Source organism: Amblyomma mixtum, chromosome 1 (assembly GCF_055824585.1).
Source record: "Amblyomma mixtum isolate Tamu chromosome 1, ASM5582458v1, whole genome shotgun sequence".
NCBI classification, from domain to species: domain Eukaryota; kingdom Metazoa; phylum Arthropoda; class Arachnida; order Ixodida; family Ixodidae; genus Amblyomma; species Amblyomma mixtum.
The window spans coordinates 188,434,769-188,457,782 of NC_143012.1; the positions used below are offsets into that span (position 1 = coordinate 188,434,769).

The 23,014-nt window shown below is 46.3% G+C and overlaps 1 protein-coding gene across 1 annotated transcript in view; it reads right to left on the reverse strand.

Moving 5' to 3' along the window:
* Nucleotides 1-4,897: 4,897 nt before the first annotated feature.
* Nucleotides 4,898-23,014, reverse strand: part of LOC149370275 (soluble guanylate cyclase 88E-like) — a 206,263-nt gene continuing 188,146 nt past the window's right edge. The window contains exons 12-14 of the mRNA XM_089561069.1: nt 21,620-21,729; nt 17,640-17,729; nt 4,898-5,627 (exon numbers count right to left, since the gene is read on the reverse strand). Coding sequence (XP_089417195.1) covers nt 4,920-5,627; nt 17,640-17,729; nt 21,620-21,729 — 908 coding nt within the window. The 3' untranslated portion in view covers nt 4,898-4,919. The remainder of the gene's footprint in view (nt 5,628-17,639; nt 17,730-21,619; nt 21,730-23,014) is intronic.

A 23,014-nucleotide genomic window follows, 5' to 3' on the forward strand; every position in this document is an offset into this window, starting at 1 on the left:
TTTTGTTGCAGCCTTATTTGTTTGAAAGCATCGGGTTGATGCTTCTTTGAGAGGGGAGTAATGCCGGCAATCTTTGTACTGTTTGTTTGTCCGTTCTTCAAAAACGCCGACACGCGCTTTATCGCTTTGTTTGCGATTCAATACGGGACCAGATTTACCTCTATTTACCGCATCCAGGAGGAGCCGATTCTACGTTGTTCCAGGCTGTTGTAGCAACTTTGCATGCCGTATCTCGAAAGTTTGCTTTCAGCTTTTAACTCAGCACGGCCGAGAGCGGCGGGAATTCTGTTCGACGACCGGCGAGCACGCCTGTTGCTACGCCACCGCCGAGTCATCCTGTTCTTTGTGGGCGCAAGTCAGCCGAATAAAAAGTTTCGCTTAGAAGCCCTTTTCGCTATCTTCCTGCATGTCAGACTGCTGTAACCAGTACGTGACAATATAGTCTTGCATGTTTCAATGAAAATTTAAACGTTGATGTTTTTATTTCCTACTTAAAAGTAGTAACTTATCATAGTTAAATGAGCGCATCGTCGTCGCATTTTTTCGAGCAGATACTATCCACCTTGTTGTAGATTAACGTGCAGCTACCGCTCGTTAATTGTGTATATGTTTCATGAGTATGAAAAGATAAAAGCTGCACTCACTATTTTTTAATGCCCTGTGTTGTGGAATACCGCAAAGCCGAACTACCGCACTGTATTAATACAAGAAAAACTAGGCCGCCGCGGTGGCTCAGTGGTTATGGTGCTCGTCTGCTGACCCGAAAGACGCGGGTTCGATCCCGGCCGCGGCGGTTGAATTTCTTTGGAGGAGAAATTCTAGAGGCCCGTGTACTGTGCGATGTCAGTGCACGTTAAAGAACCCCAGGTGGTAGAAATTTCCGGAGCCCTCCACTACGGCGTCTCTCATAGCCTTAGTCGCTTTGGGACGTTAAACCCCATAAACCAAACCAACCAAGAAAAACAACTTTTCTTGCTTTATTGCATTGCTCTTTTCGTCTTTCTTTCCTTTTATTTCATTCAGAAATTAAACCTTCTTACAGAGCATCTTCAAACAGCAACAACAGTGTGACTAACAGTGAGGACAACGCTGACTACAGAAGACACGCACAAAAAGAGCGCTAACGATGTCTGGCCGCGCTTTTATGCACGCTCTGGAAGCGGTTAGGCTGAGGCGCACTACAGCAGCCACAGCAACATACACGTTTTTCATTCCAGGAGATTCTCGCACTCGCTCGAAAGTTTTCCCTCTTGCAGTAGAAAGTCACAAAAGACGACACACCTAGACTGGTTGAGGGAAGAGACGACTGCCCTATGTGAAGACATCGTTGCTATATCTGAAAGCGCGTAATTAGAGACATATATGGAAGGCAACAAATCTGGAGGCAAAACAAAAATGCTTATCAAATAGTCACCAGTAAAGAGAATGATAAAAGTGTTCCATGATATTCGGATTCAGAGTAAGCAATATAATGACGGGCTTGACAGCAATGACAACGATGGCATTGTATCTTCGCCATCGGAGCAGAGAGAGTAAGAAAACTTTCTGCAATGAGAAAAATGTTCTGAAATTTTTGCGCAGGTTCCCAGGCCAAGCCAATACCGTGTAACAGCAAGATAGGCTCAGTCATGTGGTATCGTGCGAGAGGAAGGACCGTACACTTATTCTCTCAACTCGAATTAGCTTATATGGGAATAAAAAGTTAGTAAGCTCTCCTGTGGTGCGCTCCCTTTAAGGGGCAGGGTATACTTATCAAGTCCTGTGGAAAATTTCCATCATTAAAATAAGGACTTGCGGTGTCCGTGCACGTTAAAGAACCTCAGGTGGTCGAAATTTCCGGAGACCTTCACTACGGCGTCCCTAATAGCCTGAGTCGCCTTGGAACGTTAAATCCCTATAAAACAAAATAAACAAGGTATGGTTAGGAATGGAAACTAATTCTCTCTTCAAAACATGCGAACTGCTATTGCAGGACACAACAACGAAGCGGCATGTCTCACCTATGCAACGGCGCCGACGGATTTTCATGTCGCCGTGTTTAATCCGATTAGGCCGCGCTTATTCCCGATTTATCGGCCACCTCGTGCGATTTCACACTAGCAGGCCCAAGAGGATCAGTGAAGGGGGAGGGGAGAATCGGTCAACGCCATTGATTGGAGGGCCTGCTTAGAGGAGCATTTGCCGCGTATATTCGAATACAGCAGTTACGAAGATCTTAAACGAGGTTTTAAACTCCTCTCTGTGGTAACCTCAAAAACTCCGGTGCCGATTTTAAGAGCCTATTTTCACTGCTAATTGCGTAAGATTTTATATTTTACAATGGGGAAATCCGTATATTTAGTATCGAATGTACCTTATGTTTTGGGCAGTGAGCCCTGCCCCTAAAAGAACGTGCGCTAGGGAACAGCTTACAACCTTTTTCGTCCGATATAGAGTTATCCTTGTTTAGAGCTATAGTAGAGATAAAAGCTTGTGCAAAGTGGCTGCTGTCTCTACATTGACGGCCCCAAGCCTAGATTGGTAACACAAGAATAAGTTACAATGAATGACTTCCGGTTTCTAGTTATCAGTGTTAATCGAAGTACCTATCAAAACGACAAAGAAGAAAACTTCCTTCATCCACAGTATAACCTATCTATATTAGAGGCACTCTAAATTTATTTCGACCACGTGCCAAGCAATAATTCATGGCACATGTCTGGCCAATAAACGCTGCACAATCACTGTCTTGGAACATATTGTTCGAGCGTCCGTGAGTTAAAAGAAAGATGTTATTCATCTGTGACAAGATATTTCAGAATTGGTTAAAATGCGTGACTTACAAAACGTATTGAGAAAGCCAACTCATTAAAGTACCCTCATACAGACAACATAGCGACAGCATATAAAGTAGCAAACTTGAAAAACTAGTGCACTTTATATCGCGACATTCGCGCCTATCTATGGTGGTGTGGGGACTCATGATAGTAGCACCTAGCGCCCCAGGTACGTCAATAAACCTTACTTTTTCTATCTCTTGAGTAAATGCTTATGAAAATATGTTTCATGGAGCTTTACTGATTTCTCTTTCCCAGAGCAGCCTTGCAGCTACAAACAGATTAAAACACCTCCAAGAATAACTCTGCGTATCACTCCTCTTCATTACTCGCAAGCGAACCTTTGAGGCAATGATGACAGACAAGCATTCCATCTGCATCGTTGCTAACATCACAGACACTTCGCATTCGCTCGCCAGAATCAAGCGGATGCACATATAACCATCACAACAGGCGATTACACTGCGGAATACAAACGACATGGTTTCGATGAATTCGAAAGGTGCGTTAGGACTTGATTGTTAAGGCATTCGTTTCGTTAACCTATCACACTGGCTCATTCTCCATGTCAGGCCTAGTGAGCTTGACAGATACTTAACTGCCAAAACGATGGGAGCATGCGTAGGCAGTATAAGCTCCCTTCACAGCAAAACCGCGGAAACACAATTTTCGCACTCACGTAAGGTCTTAAATGGTTTCGCATGGAGTAAGACAACTAAATTTACGTGCAATCAAGAAACCAGTGGCGTCGTACGCTTCAACACAGAACTACTTACCCGGAGCATGCTCAATCGGATACGTGAACGTCTTTAAGGAGTTTACCTATTCGTGCATGATTAGAAAAGCAATTGGGATGGTTAAATGAAGCCGATGTTGTTATCAAAAGAAATTATGTGTGTAAACAGGCCAGTAAACAATATCGTAATTCGATTACACACGTCGTCACAGTCGCAGCCGACCTTCGAATCAATGTCCAGCCAGCCCATGAAACTTAAAACATGGACTTACTACTTATTACAAACTCCTGCTACAAGACAGCTACAAATGGTATTGAATTACATGCAGCATATTCCGGGACTGCTCTTATGCTTAACAGCCAGTGTTTCTGTTGAATTTTCCTAGTTCAGCCGAAGGCAAGAGAAACGCAGTCATCTATGCAACATATTTAGGCGCAGAAGGCATCTGCCATCACTACAAAAAGGAACATGTTCACCACGAGCTCAAAAATGATCAAGTCTGTTGTGCACAGCTCTCCTGTTGCTATGGCCCGCAACTAGTAAATGCGTCCCATTGCAACCTTGTACCGTGCGATGAATAAAAGTAATACCACACCATACAGCTTTCTGTGCATGCCTAACGATGTGAATCTCGAATCAGCTGGTAGAGACGCTGAAACGAAAAGCTTTTTTTTTCTTCCAACAGTCCTGACTGCACGAACAAGGTAGCGGGTAACGGAGACGTTAGCGTGCACACGAATGCAAACACACGAACACACCAGCACTTTTCATGTCTACTTGTGCCTTTGGCCAAGCACAGGTGTGGTACAACTATCAAGTAGCGAAGTACATCCTGCTCTGCATTTTTTATAACACAGAAACAAGAAATGAATAATGTCTAACTACCACAGCGTTAGCAAAAATGACAAGATGCGAAGAATATGCATTCACAGCGTAGAGTGCGGAATCCTCATGAGTTCCCCACGTGGAAGTCTTCGCGGTGCTTGAGAGACTGTAGCCAGAACCACAGCAGCACATTGTAAACCGGCCAGCTGGAAAGAGTGGGGCGCGCGTGTTACGATAGGTTCTCCAGTCATTTCGGGTTCTACTTTTTTGTGGGGTGTACGCACTGCCGAGAGCCAGGAAAAAAAGCAGAGGAATTTTGTTTAGCAGCCAACCTATTTTGTGCCTTACACAATACAAAGAAGCAGGTTTCGTGACTTGTGTCACGCATTGCTCCTACTACAGCGTGCACGCACGTTGAGCTCACAACAGAGTCTTTGAAGCCGGTCGAACGCACCTATGGCTTTTACCGTGTGACAGACTTCCAGTGGATTCCGGTAATGGTCCTAGACGAATCAAACTGCCCTACCACCAACGCAGACCCTCACAGAATGGAACACGGGGCACTGCCGCCACTAGTGCTGGACGCAAGGTGGCCGCCTACACCACCGCGGTGCTGCTGCGAAGACGCCCAGCAGCCCAACTTATCACCCCTGGACTCGGCCGACGAAGCGTCCGCCAACCTTCGCTGGTTGTAGTTGTTGTGGCAATGCGTGCAGTGCTGGCAGGGAGGCTGCAGTCCGACTGCGGAGAGCATAGCGGGTGGAGGCATGGTCACCACCGTGGCGGGCGACAAAGGCTGGGCCGGAACCTTGAGTTCCAGTTCCGTCCAGGCCGTCTTGCGTGGGGCGGGCCGGCCATTGGACTCCCTGGGCGAAGCGGTGATCGGGGTCGTGGTGGGAGCAACACTCATGGTGCGGCGCTTGGGCGAACAGTTACCGCCGTTCGACAGGTCGGTGTTCCCTCCGATGTCCTTGACGACCGCGGTGCCAGGTGCGTTGTTCGTGGCCGGCGAGGGGGTCACGCCCGCGGTCGGCTTCGACGAGGACGTGCCTCCCTGAGGCGGTGGAGTGTTGCACGGCGAGTGCTTGGCGATCTCCTCGTAAGTGACGGGAGAGTAGACGGAGCGGGCCCCCACTGAAGACTTTCTGCGGTTCAGCTCTTTAGGTTTAGCAGCATCCGGGTATCGGCGGATCATACTGCCTGCGCCCTTTTTGCCCTGCAGCCAGTACGTCTTCATCGAGCCTTTGCCCTGCGACAGAACAAAGAAACTACGGTAAAGTAGCATATCACGCGGGCGTGTTCTTTAGAGCATCGATTAAATTGTTTTTAAAGCAAAGAGTGCGTTACTGGGTTTTAAAATCATATTGTAACGCTGTTTCCGGAATAAAATACGATTAGCTCCCATTCTCGACTAATTAAGGCGAACGACACTGAGTAGCGCAGAGTGTTGGGCAAGTTCGCGAAGGTCATTACACCTAAAATTTTGTGGAAACACACAGGACAAACGAGAGAAACACCACAGACCAGCGCTCGTCTCTCTTTCTCTCATTTTTTGTTTCTGTTCTCAGCAGTCTATCTTGCATTGTTTATCCGAAAGTCGTCCGAACACCGCTCTGAACATCACGGCGAACCACAGGCTGCACATTTTCGAACCATCGCGAAATTTTATGTGCGAGTAGCATCTAACAGCAAACAAAAACTTCAGCCTCGAGCGGGATTTGACGCTGAGCGTGCTGCCTAGCGCCAAGAAGATACCGAAGAAGCTAAGCACCTTAAAAATCAAAAGGCCTTTGAACATTAGCACAAGGGTTTATCTGACCTTACTGGCAACTAGGAGGAGGAGGAAGAGGTGAAGGAAAGGCGGAGAGGTTAACCGGTAGATAATTCCAGGTTGCTACACTGCACTGGGACAAAGTAATGAGGAGATATTAACGTGAGGGAGAAAAGGTACAAGGTGAGAAAAGGTACAAGGCGAAAAGGCTAAGGCAAAATCACAGCCTGTCGTGCAGGCTCCACACTCGCAAAAACCGCAGGAGGGCCTGGTCCCTCACCGCCGATGATCTCCGCGGCCAGTTTCCCAGAATCCGTTAGAGGGCGTGAAACGGTGGGTTCTAACGCTAGGCGGAGAGAATGACTTGCAGAACTGTACACTAAACATTCACAAAGAATAGCAGATGTGGTCTCATCACAGCCACAGATGTCACTGGCAGGGTTAGCAACCAAGCCGAGCACAGTACAGAAGTGATTTGTGAATGCGACATTAAGCCACAGGTGACACAGCAAATTTGCCTCACGTCGTGGTAGGCCGAATGGAAGCCGTAACTTCAGGTCAGGATCCATGGATAATAGACGCTGGTTCGAAAACTGTCCGGAAGTCCAAAACGCAAGCGCGATCTCTAGCGCCAGTGTTCGAAGCCTACCCGCTGCGTCGGCTCTCGAGATAGGAATGCACACAAAATTGCACTCGTGGTGAGCAGTTCGTGTGGCCTCGTACGCGCGGTGGTTGCCGGTGGTGGTGAAAACTTTTATTTTGTGAAAAAGAGTTTGGGAGCCACAGAGTGGCCCCGCTACATGGTCGGCGTCCCTAGTCCGGGACACCGCACGACGAGGCCCCGTCTCTCGCCCGTTTCACCAGAGCCCTTTGGGACTCAAGCGAGGAGCAGTTGAGGAGGGCAGTCTCCCATGCCTCTCTGGAAGGGGTAGGGGAAGGGGGGAGGTGGGGATTTTGAGTACATGCCCACACCATGTGGAAGATATCACAGGTCTCCCCACAGTGTGGGCATCGCCCATCCGTGTTAGGATCGTAATGTTTTATTATTGCAGGACAGAGTAGAGTACCTGTCTGCAGGCGCCTTAAAGTTCGCTCCTCCGTCTTACTCAGCCCTTTTGCAGGGGCCGGGAAAAGGCGGTGGTTGTCGCTATAATGTGTTAATATTTCCCTGAATCGCAGCAGCGGCTGGTTAGTCTCCGAGCCAGAAGAGCTGGGATGAGGAGCCCGGTGAGTAAGCGCTCGGGCAGCCGCGTCAGCGGCCTCATTACCTCGTAAGCCCTGGTGGCCAGGAGCCCAAATGATTCGTTTGGGTGTTGGATCAGTGGCAGTCCGTCGTAGAATACAAGCAGCTAAGGGGGAGATCTCCCCTGCCAAGTAATGTTCACATGCTTTTCGGGAGTCCGTGATGATTATTCTCGAATTGGCGTGGGCGGCAGCAAGCGCTATCGCTACTTCCTCGGCCGGCATTGAATTCGGGGCTCGAAAGGAGAGTCCATCAACGTGCATTTCCTGGTGAACGACAGCGGCCGAGTAAAATCCCGTGGGCGATGGCCCTGCTACGTCTACATAATATACACCGGGTCGGGAGCCGTGTTGTCTCTAAAGAGCCCGAGACGCGCTTGTCGTCTGTTTTCATGCATGTCGGTGTCCATGTTACGGAAGAGCGGGGAGACCCAGAGCATATGGCGCCATAGTACTGGGATACGCTCCGCTTCCTCTGGAGTGCAGTCGTGTTGGATGTGTAAGCGGTTTAGCAGGCGGCGCCCAGGAGCCGTCTGCGTGAGCCGCGTGTATTGGTTCACGAGGTGGGCCTCCCGCAGCTCCTGGTAGGAGTTTAGCACCCCCAATGCCTTGAGTTTGGCATTAGAGGTAGCCACCGGGAGATCCAGGGCTCGCTTAGTTGCCTTGCGGATGATGGCGTCTATTCGCGCCTCGTCTTGCTTAGTAGTGCGGAGATATGGCACGGCGTAGAGGATCCGGCTAGTCACGAAGGCATAGAGAGCCGAAGCGCGTCCCTGCCCCGCAGACCACCCCGCTTGTTGGAAACGCGGCGGATCATGCAGCCTACCTGTTCGCCTACTCTCTTGAGTTTCGCAGTAGTGGAGTCCGGTCCGAGTCTCTGGTGAATGAAAAGGCCCAGAATACGGAGCTCCTCCACCTCTCTAATAGGACCTCCTGACAGAGAGATGTGTATTGCTGTCCTATCCTTTGGGTTCGCTCTGACATGCAGAAGCTCTGATTTCTCTGGAGCACATTGGAGCCCACAGTCATTAGCATACGCATCGACTATGGAAGCAGCCTGCTGAAGGCGGTCCTCCATGTCCCCAAGGCTCCTCTGAGTGGTCCAAATTATAATATCATCTGCAGCGATGCCGCTGTGTCCTGGCAGCCATTGGTAGATAATATGGTGCCCTTTATTGATGGCGGTGTGGTGTAGCTCTCGGATTTTCGCGACCAGTTGTTGATGAGACCCATGACTATGAGCAGTTATCGTTTATCACTTATCATTTATTTTCTGAAAGCGTCGATTCTGATAAAGGTAGTCACTGGATTCTCCTGTTCTCCTGGGTGATGGGTACTCTTGCGGCTGTAGATGCGCATTTGGGCAGTCCCAGCAACGTCCGGAGAGCTTGAGCTTGAATGCTTTGTAACACCGTATGTTCGTTTTCCTCGGTTTTCCAAGTGCAGGGTGACTGTAGAGAAGGAGCCCCATGAATAATGCGGTGTACAGCTGGAGCATCGACTGCACTGATGCGCCCCACGACTTCCCTCCGAGAAAGGAGAGAACGTGAACGATCGGTGTCAAGTCACCTTTTTATGTACGAGACTTGTGGGCTCCATATCGTACGATAAATGATTACTCCAAGGTAGCGATGACTTCTTTCGCAGGACATTGTTGAGGTATTTGTACACACGGGGTAACGAGACATGCTGTTGCGTGTCAAGGAAACAAGGGAACATTTTTCAGTAGAAATCTCCAGGCCCTACAGGCGGAGGTAGGCGGTAAGAATGCTGGCGCCTTTTCATGCCTTGCTATAACTTGTCGTCGCGTAACTCCCGATGCTCAGATACAAATGTCCGTATAGACTGAGCGTTGCGTCGACTGTGGTAGTACATCGATAATGCCCGACAAGCGCAAGGTTGAAAAGCGTTGGGCTACGTACCCCACCCTGTGGGACCCCATAGGAAGTGAAATTTGAAGACGTCGGTCCATCCACAGTATGCATAGTGACCGGTTGGATAAATATCTTCGTATCCAGCAGAATATGCGACCACCAAGTTCCGCAGAATCCACAGCCTTCAAAATAACTCGATGAGTGGCATCGCATGCCGCTTTAAAATGCAGAAACAACGCCGCGGTCAAGTGCTTCAGATGTTTCTGATGGTCAGATGATGACACCAGAACAATCACGCTATCAGTAGACGAACGTGCACTTGGAAGCTCAAACATTACATCCGGGTATACTTCGTAGCACTCTGGATACCACTCAACTCGTGTAAGTACCATCCTTTCCATGAGTCTGCCCACCCAACTAGCCAACGCAGTTGGATAATACGATGCAGGTCAAGCAGTGATTTTCCGGGATGAAGGACTGGGACCAGGCGACTTGATTTCCATGCATCCGCAACTGTACCCGCCCACCATGATTAGTTTAAATGGTCTAAAAGAGCACGTCGAGCCTCCTGAGCAAGGTTTGCAAGTGCAGAGTATGTTACACCATCGGGCCTCGGCGGCGATGATCGTCTGCAACCAGCCATAGCGGCGTCTAGTTCTTCCATGGAGAAAAGGAGGTGCATTTGCGAGTCTCTATATCTGGGCACTTCGTAGCAATTCATAGTTGTGGATGGGTTCTTGGGGCCTGCTATTCTCGCGCAAAAGTCTTCGCCAATCTCCGCATTGCTGCGTCCTTGCTGAAGTGCCAGAGAAGAGACTTGAATGGGTGGAGCTGCTGAGGAGGTGTTCGTAGGCCACGCACCACACTCCAAATGCGTGAGAGAGGCTCTCGTGGATACAGCGATTCGCAGAATATGTTCTAACGGTAAGCCTGCAAGATTTGAATTCTGTCGTGGATTTTCTTCTGCGTGCGCCGGGCATCCCTAAGGTCGAGCAGCGCCTTGTGCGGCTGTATCTTCGTTCTCCTCTGTGTCTAAGGAATCGGAGGCGCTGAAGCTCCACATCGAAGTCTTTCAACTTGGCAGTGGAGTGAAGGAGCACCTTACACTTTCTATAAAATACCTGTTGTAATGCCTTCTCTGCAGGCATCTGCCATAAGGGTTTTAAACATAGACCGGTCTATGCGTTGCAAGCGTTTGGCACATGTACACGCAGCGAGACCAGGAACAATAATATATATGGGGATGTGGTCACTTCCATGCATTTCTCGATCGGCAAACCACCGGAGACGTCTCGTAAGGGAGCGAGACACATACGCCAAGTTCTGACAGCTGCTGCAACAGAGTCCGCGAATGTACGTTGGTGAACCGTCGCTAATGCATTGTAGGTCATGGTCAGTGGCGAAGACGTCTTCCCTTCGAATTCATTCCGATGCCTCCCCACATGACGTCATGCGCGTTAAAGTCTCCAGTGACACCAAGGGCCAGATGTTACAGCCAGCAAGTCCGCCAGCCTGTCGGTGTCAAACCGTGTTTTAGGAAACAAGTACGAGCCCACAATCGTAAACGTCAGAGTGCGTCTTTCCACCTTTAAACAGACGCACTGGTTGTCGTTGTGAGGGGGAACCGTATGGTGCTCATAAGTAAGCTCTTTAGAAAGTAGACCATGGCCTTGCTGATTCCCCTGTGCATGGAGGATGCAAAAGCTTCATATCCAGAAATTCGGGTGGGCTTTTGTAGATTGTGCTCAAAAATCACAAGGATTGGAAATCTGGATTTCTAGACGTGTTCTCGAATGTCCGAAATGCGGGAATTGAGCCCACGTGCATTCCACTGGAAAATGGATACTTCTCTGACTTGGCTTCGAAATAGTAATGCTAAGAGTGCCATTGTGCCTGCTACTGTAAAGCTGCAGGGACTGGATTAAGCGCGTCCATTACCTGCAAGGCATTCCGCGCTGCTGAGGAGTGAACTCTAGACAGCATCACACGCATGGCGTTCATAAGGGACCTCAAGATGGCGATCACCTGCGCCTCCTCACCTAGGGCTGAATCTCGGCCTTGGGTTCGCTCGGCTGTAGCAGTAGGACAGTGGGAATGTGGCGCCTGCTCAGACACCGAGGTCGGGCGTAGCTGTGGAAGTGGTGGCCATGTCATCTCTGAAGCACTCTTTCCGGCTTTGCCAGCCACCGGACTTACATTACTCGGTGGAGAAGCAGGAGAAGTAGAAAGAGCAATGGGAGCTTCAAAACCACTGTCAGCCGATTTTTTTGTAGATCGTCGGCGGCGAAAACGACGCTGACGTACCGTAGCGCGGCCTCTCTGTGCGTTGAATCGTCTCGCACCATTTGCTTTAACATCGCCCGTTCTTCCTTCAGGAGGGGACAGACTACTGATTAAGCGTTATAAGGGCCACGGAAGTTGACGCACTTCAAGACAGTAGCGCTGCAAATGTCACCCCTATGTGGTTCAAAGCAGGGCGGGCACGCTATAGTGTTATTACGAATACCACTGACATGCCCAATTTTCATGCACTTCCGGCACTGAAGCAGTTTCGGGATGAATGGGCAAACTGCATGCCGGATGTGGCTAACCTTCACATGCGATCGAATACAGACGCCCTTAACGGTGAGCTTGACGCATCTTGACTTGCCAAGGCGCTGAACTTTAGTTATTTCGATGCTGTTCGTTGTTGTTTTAATGAGTATCGGCAGGTCGGACTCAGAGATAGTCGCATCGACGTCGTTAATGACGCCAGCGGTTGTTCAATTGTTTTCAAGAACAAGAGAGCGGACGGCGATGTCTCCGATCTTCGTGATAGTGGCTATACACTTCAAGGCACTCCGCTCCGTCACATCGATGGCAAGGAGGTTCCTTCGGCTGTTGATCCTGACGTCCTTGATCACTCCCTGGACGCGAGCCTCGAGGAACAACTGCGTAGCTTGCCCGTTCAGCAGGTTGAGGTTGTCGGTGGATGTTTCAGGCAAAAAAAAAAGGACTGCATGTGCCATTCCGCCGCGCGTCGTGGTGAAGGTAGATGTAGTTGATGAGGACGAGTCCTCACTCTTACGAAATCTCCTCTTGGCTTTCTTGCTCATCACTGGGATGAACCCATCGTCCGCCGAGGAGTATTCGCTTGGAGCTTAGTACAGCGTGGCGGCCTGGCTGCTTGCTTCGCTCGGTTGGTAGAAGCGCTTCCTCTGGGTTGCTGCCTTAGACCCACGGGTTCCACAGGAGGCCTAACGTCTTCCACTTCCATCACCGGTCCGAAGATGGAGTGGCGCCTTCCTGATTGTGCGAAAACACGAAAAAACTTCAGAGGCAGAGAGATAGCGTTCTGATCTCGAACGATTTCGTCTTCCTCCTACAGGGAATTAGAACTCGAGGTTTGTCATAAGTGCTAAACACCACAGCTGAAAAGGAAACTATTCGGCCTGAGGACTTTTGACAAAGGGTATCCATGTACCTCTTTCGCAGTTTCTCTGTGTTCTGTCACTCTTTCATTACTTCCTTTCAGGCAACGTTCACTTACCGCACCTTTTCTGTCCTCATAAACTTCGTCTCCTCTAGTCCATATCACACGCGCGACCAAGTGATGGTAATGTGTGCTTAGCGCGTTTACGTTTTCTGTTCATTCTCAGCCCCATATGAAGGCAGTTGATACCTCACAAAGTGAGTCCTTTGGTTCGTTTTTATCTTTCTGAACATGATCTCGAATGCGATAATTCATGAAGTGTGAGTTTTTCGAACCTTTTGACAATTTGAGAAAGTTTTTATGTTTTTTCTTTAGATTTTCTGTCGTTGCCGACATAAGGACATAATACTTAATGTTTACAACGCCTGACGCGACAAAATCGCTTTCAAACGATTGCGACCATACCCAGCACTTTTACGTTTCTCTGGATCGTTTGCGGTATTTTAGGCGCGTCATTTGGAAAGTGTCTTGCAACTTTTTAATGTAGAGCGCGGCTGATATAGGTAATTATTATGACCTCGACAACTGCCGAGTGCACTTTGCTGTGATCGACACCGTCAACGGAATGTTCACTCTTTGCGGGAATGAGTTTGATCCAATAGACTGCAAACTGCCCGTCTTTAGTCCGCGCCTCTGACCGCAGCGACGCGATAATATTGCACAATTAGTTTTCGAATCTCAACATACTCCCTATTAAATCAGCCTATGAGATCTCGGGTGAGATGCTGGAACCAGGAATTACTTCTAAACATAGTTTACAGAAACATTTAAGATCCTCGCAAATGGCTTGTATTCTAGACCACAGAATAGATTCGTCAAATATTCCAAGTTAGCAAACTCTCACCCCGCCTACTTTTACTTATTAGTTTATTTATATCAATATATTAAAGGACCATGAGGGCATTACTTGGGGGGAGGGGGGTGCATCAATGAAAACAACAATTATACAACACACATATAAAGGGCAGAAAACAGAAATAAACAAGTTAAAAAGCCAGGTACAAGTTAATAAGAGAAAGTGAAAAGAAATGGCTACGAACAAGTACTTGAAAAAAATGCACATATAGCAAATTCCACAAAACAAAACAACAAAAATCCCACCTTCGGAAGTTCCAAAACATGCCGCCTAACATTTCACGGAACGTTACAGCCGAAAAGCCCACACTCAAGCAAACAGAAAAGAAAAAAGAACCACACAGCGATAAAAAACGCACATCATTCTATGTTAGAATTTTCTAAATATGACAAAGTAGCTGTTTGAAATGATATTTCAGCGATAGCCACAATGCTAGAAGGAAGCGAATTCCACTGCTCAACAGGCAGGACCAAAGGTGAGAATTTGTATCGTGCTGTCCGAGCGAAAATGGGTTTAATCTTCATGTGATCTACATGAAGATCTACATGAGCCGATGTGTTCAATGCCGGGAGAATATGTGAACATACAAATGCTGAGTTGATGTGGTAGAGCATATGGAAAAAGGATAAACGGCTGAATTTTCTGCGCATGACCAGAGGCGGGAGATGAAGCAATATTTTCAGTGCTGTTACACTTTGATGCCGAGAGTATTGGGAAAGGATGGATCGAGCAGCTTTGTTTTGAATACATTCCAACATGCTAATGAGATAGGCATGACGAGGGTTCCAAATGACTGATGCGTATTCTATTGCAGGCCTGATTAGCATGTTTAATGCGTGTATTCTTGTGTCCTGGTTGGCTTGGTGCAGTAGGCGTTTAAGAATACCGTTTTTTAAGGCTTTGGTAGTGATCAGTTCAATATGAGTGTTCAAGGCTAATAAATTAGAGTAAAAATTACACCGAGGTATTTTACCGCCGCTGCAGTTTCAGTGACAGTATTAACTGTGTAGGCATTAGGACTCGAGTTTGCAAGGGAGGTAAAATTAAGGTGTTTAATTTTATCTGCTTTAATTACCGTTTGCCACCTGCCACACCAATGATTTAGCTCATCAAAGCCAGTCTGGAGAGCAATGATATCGCATGGTTTAGATATTACTTTAGATGTTAGATGTTCTGTTTAGATGTTATGTTTCACGTGATGTCATTAATATATATTAATAAAAGCAGTGGGCCCAGCACCGAACCCTGAGGTACTCCGGAAGCAACACCTGTAAGTTTTGATGAGAAGCTCCCTAACTTAACTGACTGAAAGCGGTGTGCTAGAAATGCGTTCATTCACTGCGTAGTATGTTGATCCAGCTGCAGGTTCTTCATTTTTATCATCAGGCGGTTAAGAAGCACGCGATCAAAAGCTTTAGAAAAATGAATAAAGATGGAGTCAATTTAGAGGGAAGAGTGGATTGCTTGATGAAGGTCCGTTATTAACTCAAACAACTGTCTGACTCGATAAATGTTTGCGGATGTCATGCTGGTTGTTATGAAGCAAGTTCTTCTGTTTAAGATGAGTCATAATTTGAGTGTATATTATGTGCTCGAGTGCCTTGCAATATTTTGGGTTCAGTGAAACTGGCCTGTAATTGTTAGAAACGGATCTGTGTCCAGATTTAAATACAGGGATTACATAAGCAGACATCCAATCTTCCGGCACACATGTCGTATCGAGTGACTGCTGGAAAATGAGTACTACTGGTCAAGGTTAAGTACACTGCGAAAAAAATATAATTGCATATCAACGGCAGTAAGCGACGCCTCAGCTCACTAGCGAAGCCTCAGCTCACTAGCGAAGCCTGTGTCTGCTAACCTACGGAAGCTTGACAGATATTATAAGCCCACACTTTCAATCATCGTTTCGTAGCAAACATTATTCAAGGTGTCTTGTTCTCACTGATCTAATAAGCCTGAAATAAAATTAGGATAACTAAAGGGCTTTTTGCTGAACTCCGTTTTAATTTCCATTAGGTTTCCAAACCACCACTAAGATAACCCACCTAGTCGGAAGAAATTATGAGAGTGATCTAACTAGGGTGTGTAAACTTTCCAATCTTTTTAAAAAAGTGGAAGGTGTAAAAGGAAAATAAAACACTAAAGATGCATTTTTTCGCGGTCGGCGAATACGAATGCTTTCAATTCGCTTATATGGAGCTAATTGCCTGCATTTAATGCCGACTGGCTAATGAAAGTACCGAAACTAATTTGTTACTGGTAAAATGTTTTAGGGGAATACCCCAAGGTGGAGTAGGCACCCCGGGCTAGGATGAATTTTTCTTTAACTACGAAGTTTCTGAAAAAGCTGTATAGGTTTTCTTTGTAGCCGTATGGCTGCGCATGGGTGGATGCCAATGAGTGATTACTCCCTTATTACAAATCTACTCCACCTTGGGGGATTACCCTAAAACTTTTGACCAAAACACTTCTCACTTCGAGTTACTGATCAATTCGCTCTCGCCCTACCATAAGCTTGCCGTCCCGGTTAGCTCAATTGGTAGAGCGACTGCTCCGGTGAAGCGGTGGTCGCGGGTTTGTACCCCGAACCAGGACGAATTTTTTTTTAACTACGAAGTTTCTGAGAAAGCTGTATAGCTTTCCTTTGTAGCCGTATGGCTGCGCTTGCGTGGATGCCAATGAGTAATTATTCCCTTATTACTCATTTGTTACTGTTTCCAAATATAGGTTGCAGATGTCGTCAAAAGTAACAAGTACCGTACTTTTCCCAATGGCGATTTTTTTCGCTTTCAATGCACCCCACAGTATCTGAAACGTTCGCGAGAGGGCTGCGGGTCCTGAACAACTCGTGCTTGCAGCGCTCTCTTACTGGCCAGTGAGACAGTGCGCACTGGTTCTGGAAGCTACCCAGCGCCCACAGCCTACCCGTTGTCAGAGATATCGCCCGTTTTTGTTTTTTTTTCGCAGCAGGAGAAAACAAGCGCTGCATGTAACCTATTTCGCTTAATAAAACACGTTGTAGGGCTAGTTTCTCATGCATTTTCTGTTCTTGAAGGTTAAGCAGCGCTGCATTTTTAGACGAAAAGACAGATAGACATGACAGAACGGGTGCTGTTTTTCTAAAAATGTGTTCGACCAGCGACCAAATGTAGCGCTGTTTATATTTCAATGTAACTTAGCGTTCACGACAATTGTCCGGTTTTACTTTTCATGCTGCACAACTTCCCAAATAATTTTTTTCTGCACCGCCTACTCCAGGAACATGGAATAATTAACAAAAAAGTATGTTTTGTTCCAGATGAAGTAAAGTGTAATTGCTTTTATTAAGTGGTCGCCAGCAATAACCTCTGAGCGTTATTTTGATGGCATATGCCGTTCTTTCTTCACATAATTTACTTTTTCTACTTGAAACACTCTTTGTGGATCACGTGGGCCTTGATGACAACTGTCAACCATACGCAGGGCACTGTCATGTCCTCATGAGCGCATGAAATAAATGAAAGGGAACATGCAAGTAGCGAATAACATTTTTTTATGAAATGAAATTAGGGTTACTTTTAAGGGTGTACTACTTCATTAGCCCCGTACTTCGTGCTGATGGTTCATGAAAACGATATGCCTTCAAACCTGCCATAAATCAGTACTACCATGGTGAGAATGCGTATGATCTTTGCAGGACCATTGTCGTAATCTTTTCCAGTAATCACCTCAGGATGTGATGGTGGGCGCTGTTTGAAATATTTATAATATCCCTATTAGATGTTCAAAACGTTCTAAAGAATTTATTTGCAGTCGAAAGTTGCAGGAGACGATTTCGGGGTGTTTCGATAAAATATTGGCAGTAGAAGCATATATGACGGTAATTTCTTTCGTTGATTGCGAGGCAAATATTGCCGCAGTTTTCGGGCAGTGTTAGACGGGGCATGCTGAGAATGAAAGCCATTAGCATTTTATCCTTAAAATTTTTACTGGTAACCACTTGGCTGTCGATATCAAAGCGAGATAATAGTTATGCAACAGCGCTCACTGCCAGCCGGACGTACCTTCACTTCTACAGTTCCGCGCTCCTGAATTACCCACTTGGATTCGTCCAAAAGGTCTTTCGTCTTTTGACTGATGTGTACTCGTAGTGCCTGCAGATAAAAAGAGAAAAAGAAGACATGAGAACTCGTTCAAAGCGATCGCACAATTTGTCGCGTAGAGCAGAGCTTAGCCAGACCACGTGATCGTAGGGTGCCTCGATGCCAGCGTCGCTGGTTATAGTGGAGGCGCCAATTCTCAATTAAGTTGTGCACAATTGCCATAAGGAGCGCAAGCTACTAAACTTTCACGCGTAGCGCCTAACACTCTTTTCTCTTTCATGAATGACTGCGAAAATTAAATATATATCTAATATAACAATTCTTTCTGATTACGCTTGTTTTGTTTTAGAGTTAAATACGTGCGCGATGTTAAAACGGCAGCAAATCTTTACGAATCTTAGCAGTGTATTGGGCATCAGAACAATTGTGCGCAACTTAGCACGCACAAAGCAATGCTCACTTTTTTTCCAACCGCTAAGACGGTTTCTAAAGAAAGGGACACACTGAAATTCAGAATATAATGTATTGAATAGGCATTCACTCAAAAAAGTTTAGATTTCTGTTTTAGTGAAGATTTTCTGAACTCCACATGTTAATCGTCTTTCAATCGATATTTCCCGCCCTGTTTATTTCACTTAATTATTTACGAAATACTGCAGGCGGGAGCCCAAGTTGGAGGGGCATACATGAAACGTAAAAAGAGAACTGTTTTATAGAAAGCATTTATTAAATAAAAGTACGAAAATCGTTGCACAGGAAGTGGAATATCGTAGGAGCAGAATTAAGCATAGACAGTAACATACAGGCGTGAAACACATGCACAAAAAATAACAAAATGCAAACATGTTTTGGCCATTAAACCCTGGAGTTAATCTCTGGAAAATTCAAGGGAGGGCGCTTTGTTGACCTAAAGTGCGGTGAGGCGAAAGCCTTAAGCGCGGTGTTGCTGCTTGTGTCACTGATGTGTGGTTAAGATGTTAAGCTACGCCTCTAAGAGTGGAACGAGACAGCGTCAGAGAGTCCACAGAACGCCATCGCCCGTTAGGCTGTATACGCCTTGCTCGTCGGTATCTTGGTTTTTGAAGAAAGGAAATTTATCTGTCTCGCATATCTAGGTGGACACCTGAACCTTGCAGTAAGGAAAGGGAGGAAGATGGGAGTGAACGAAGACACCGTATTCACTAGACGTGCCTTTGTTCATTCAAACCATCGAGCTGGCACGGCGGAGCGGTTAGAGTGCTCGTCTAGCACTCCGGAGACCCTTCTTCGATTCCCCAACTCGACCAATTTCCTACTTTGTTTTATTTATTATTTCACGTGGAGCATCACTATACCATCCCGTTAATTGGTTGCAGGGTTACTAGCCAAAGTACAACTGGCCCTGTTTGATATTCGCGCACTGGGACGTCACGACCATTTCGACCAATTGAAAGGCGTGATATTTCTGTCGACAACTCCTACTTACGACGATGAGGCATTAAAGGCTTCCGCCTTAATATATGTGTCTCAATCATACTCATAGATAAAAGAAAATTATCTGGAAAGTTGTTCCAGTCAGTTACAGTTCGAAGAAAAAGGTTGTATTGGAATGCGTTTGTCCTTGCGATGTAGGGCGTTAAAGAAAGCGAATGAGTGGGTCGTGTCTGCCTTGTAGGAAGCGGCGTTGGTATCCAGAGCTAGTTTAAGGTTTAATGGGCTGCCCTACCCGTATAAGACTACGTACTGCTCTTTGGCCGAAGAAAAAAGTTCGAAATATGCATTATTTTACTCACTACTACTTTATGAAAAAACAGCGTGGGGCGTTACGACGGAGGGAAATTGCCACGGGTCACATGTGCTGCAAAAACGCATTCAATATCTATTTCACATTTATAAAAGTAGTATACGTGAACTGCCAACTCAGCCCCCTTTCCAAATATCATTTATTTCCAGCGAACAATTAAGGTGCATTAGTTCAAAGTGACGCAATTAACAAAAATACATTTTCAATAATAATGCAGATATATTTCTACAGTATAACCCTCGATCGCATTCACATAAAACAAGAATAATAAGAACTTTTAATCCAAACAGAATATTTCTTATTACAAACAAGCTACTTACTCATCATGAACCCTACACCGATTTTATGTTGCCATTTAAGCCCTTCAAATTGTTTTATGCATATAGCTACACTCTTACTAATATGGTAATAAATAGTCTTCAAGGCTTTTTCCGGTCCTCAGTGGTGTAGCCAGATATAATTTTCAGGGGGTTTTATACGCCACCGGTAAATAAATTAAGAGAGTCTGCGCCGAAACAGTATCTCAGCCATTTTTCTGCTTTAATAAAGCCGAAAGGGTTAGTTGTTTCGTTCCCTGTGAGCTCTGCATAAAAATACGAGCACACACAGGAGACCGAGGACTAGACTGGTGCAGAAAATTTATGTTCTCACAAAACGCAATGGTGAGAAAAATCGCGACTATTTACAATATTTTCGCATAATATAAAACACAAAAGCTTCTCCTCTACAACAAAGCCAGTAACTGAGGACGAATGGCATTGCTCATAACTTCTACCCTATGCATGTGAACCTGCCCCCACGCCCAATCGCAGAGGCACTTTAAAAATAAAAGAACACTTTTTATTGTCGCGATCATTTCAGGATAATACGAAGGATGAAAAAGTAGCCTGAGTTGAAAAGATATTCTTAATTGGGTGAACTGGGCCTACAATCAAAAGGAGTGGCATACGTCGTGAGACAGCGAAAAAGCGTAACTGTTTTCTTCAATAAGTTCCGCTTCTTTTAATAGAGCCGCGGCAGCGTACGTCAATCTTGTCGAGAATCAATCTTATCGAAAAGGCCAAAAGGCAGGGGGGGGGGGGGACGCAGCGCTCACAAAATGTCGGGGGTGTCCTCAAACCGAAACACCCCCCCCCCCCCCCCCTCTTGCTACGCCTCCGGGCCCTAGCATATTGTTATCTGTTTCAAACACTTTGCCTCATCCAGATACACACATTTGCTCCCCTTACCAGCTGTTGCCGCGGATTCAATCATGCATTTGTTTGCACTCTGTATTGCGTGGTAACCTGTGGCTTATGTTATTTCGCCCTATGTTCGTAATGTTAGGATTCCCTGTGAAGGCATTTGAACGCTCTGTCTGCTTTGAACTTCGGATAGCAGACGAGGGCTCGTCCGGTTTCATGCCTTTTGCCTCGATTTCCACTTTTATTTTAAAGGAAGAAATGAGCTGAAATAAACAGAATAATGACCGCATGTTAGCTTCACTTAATTATCACAATGACGGCAAAAAAGTATCATTTGTCTCTCTGCACGCGAGAGGGCTATATAGAAAGTGTCAGGAGTGATAGCGCCCTATTGACACGTCTTTACAATTTTTACACTTTTTTTAAAGACATCGGTCAAGTGTATATTTTGTTGATTAGAACCGTACAAGCGTGCACGCCGATTCTTCTAAAAATATTTAGCCAGAACATTAACAGGTATCTTTCGCCACGTTCGCAGTTGCTGCTTCTACGTTAGTTGTCATTCCGGCTCTTGCGGAAGGCTGGCTTTAGCACTGTAGTGAATTAAAACGATGAAGCAGCGATTATATCGCAGTTTTTGCATGTTACACGTGACATATAACCTCACTTTGACGTCACAACCATCGTTCACTGAAACAGCATCGTTCGGCTGAAACGGGAACTGAAACAGAATGAAAAGAAAATTTAATTATAATTTATTTAGCGGTCGCAGACGAATACCGCATGGAAATTCATTCACAGTAGTGTCTTCCGCATCATAGTAGAGGAGAAAACATGGCACCAAAATGAGGAGTCTATACTCCTTTAAGTGCCCCAGCTCCTTCCCTCTCCTCATAGCTGCGCTTCAAATGACAACTGATTTTCGGGCTCCAACTGAAGTCTCAACTGGTGTCGTCAATGAAAAGCACTCTCACCTCACTGGTGCTTTCCATTCGCGATGCCGTGTTGACAGAGTCGCCGAAGAGGCAGTACCGCGGCATCTTCAGGCCCACCACGCCGGCCACCACGGCTCCAGAATGGACGCCTGGATGCACATACGCCGCTGGTGAACGCCAATTTCTTGCCTCGCGCCTCGTGTGGAAAACCTCAATTTTCTTTTTTCCCGAGAGAATGCTACACGCCCCATCCCTGCTAATACCGACTGCTCATCATCATCATCATCAGCCTGACTACTCCCACTGCATGGCAAATGCCTCTCCCATGTCTCTCCAATTAACCCTGTCCTTCGCCAGCCGCGGCCACCATATTCCCGCAAATTTCGTAATCTCATCCGCCCTACGTTTGCCTTCTCTTGGAATCCACTCCGTTACTCTTAAGGACCAGCGGTTATCTTGCCTTCGCATTACATGCCCTGCCCAAGCCCACTTCTTCCTCTTGATTTCAACTAGAATATCATTAACGCGCGTTTGTTCACTCAACCACTCCGCCCGCTTCCGATCTCTTAACATTACACCGATCATTTTTCTTTTCATAGCTCGCTGCGTTGTCCTTACCTTAAGCTGAACCCTCTTTGTTAGCCTCCACGTTTCTGCCCCGTAGGTCAGTATCGGTAAGATACACCTGTTGTATACTTTTCTCTTGAGGGATATTGGTAAACTGCTATTCATGATCTGAGATAACCTGCCATATGCGCTCCACCCCATTCTTATTCTTCTAGTTATTTCCCTCTCATGATCTGGATCAGGTGTCACTACCTGCCCTAAATAGACATATTCTCTTACTACTTCCAGCACCTGGCTACCAACGGCGAACTGCTGTTCTCTTGCTAGGCTGTTGAACATTACTTCGGTTTTCTGCATGTTTCTCAGCCACACAGCAAATACGGTTTTGATGCTTCTCCAGATTCTGCCTTTAAATTGATCATAATTAGCAACAGCATCAACTGTAGCCCCGGTTGCGCCCACTGCAGTTAATTAATTAATGCCTCCCAACAGGACATAATTTAGCCCTGTTTTGTGCCGGCCAACGCCTCCTCACCCTGCCTTGATAAGTTTACTTGTTTTGTGGTCTTTATTTTCCCTGGTTTCTATTTTACGGCTATTTATTGTTCCGTTAACAGCAACGGCAGTAATGACACATTAAAGTGGGTGAGCTTCACTACAATGTGCGTAATAAAAATTTTCCGTGTGCACTGCCTGCCGATAATAATACTACCGAGCGGCGTCAGAGTGAACGAGTTCACGAGAATATGCCCTTTTTACCAAATGGCTGTTGCAGGGGGTGAGGAAACGGAGAACTTTATATACGCGGATCCGTGCAACCTTGGAAGTGCGCCTCAAGCGACGATTTTCATATTTCTGAGCGCTTGG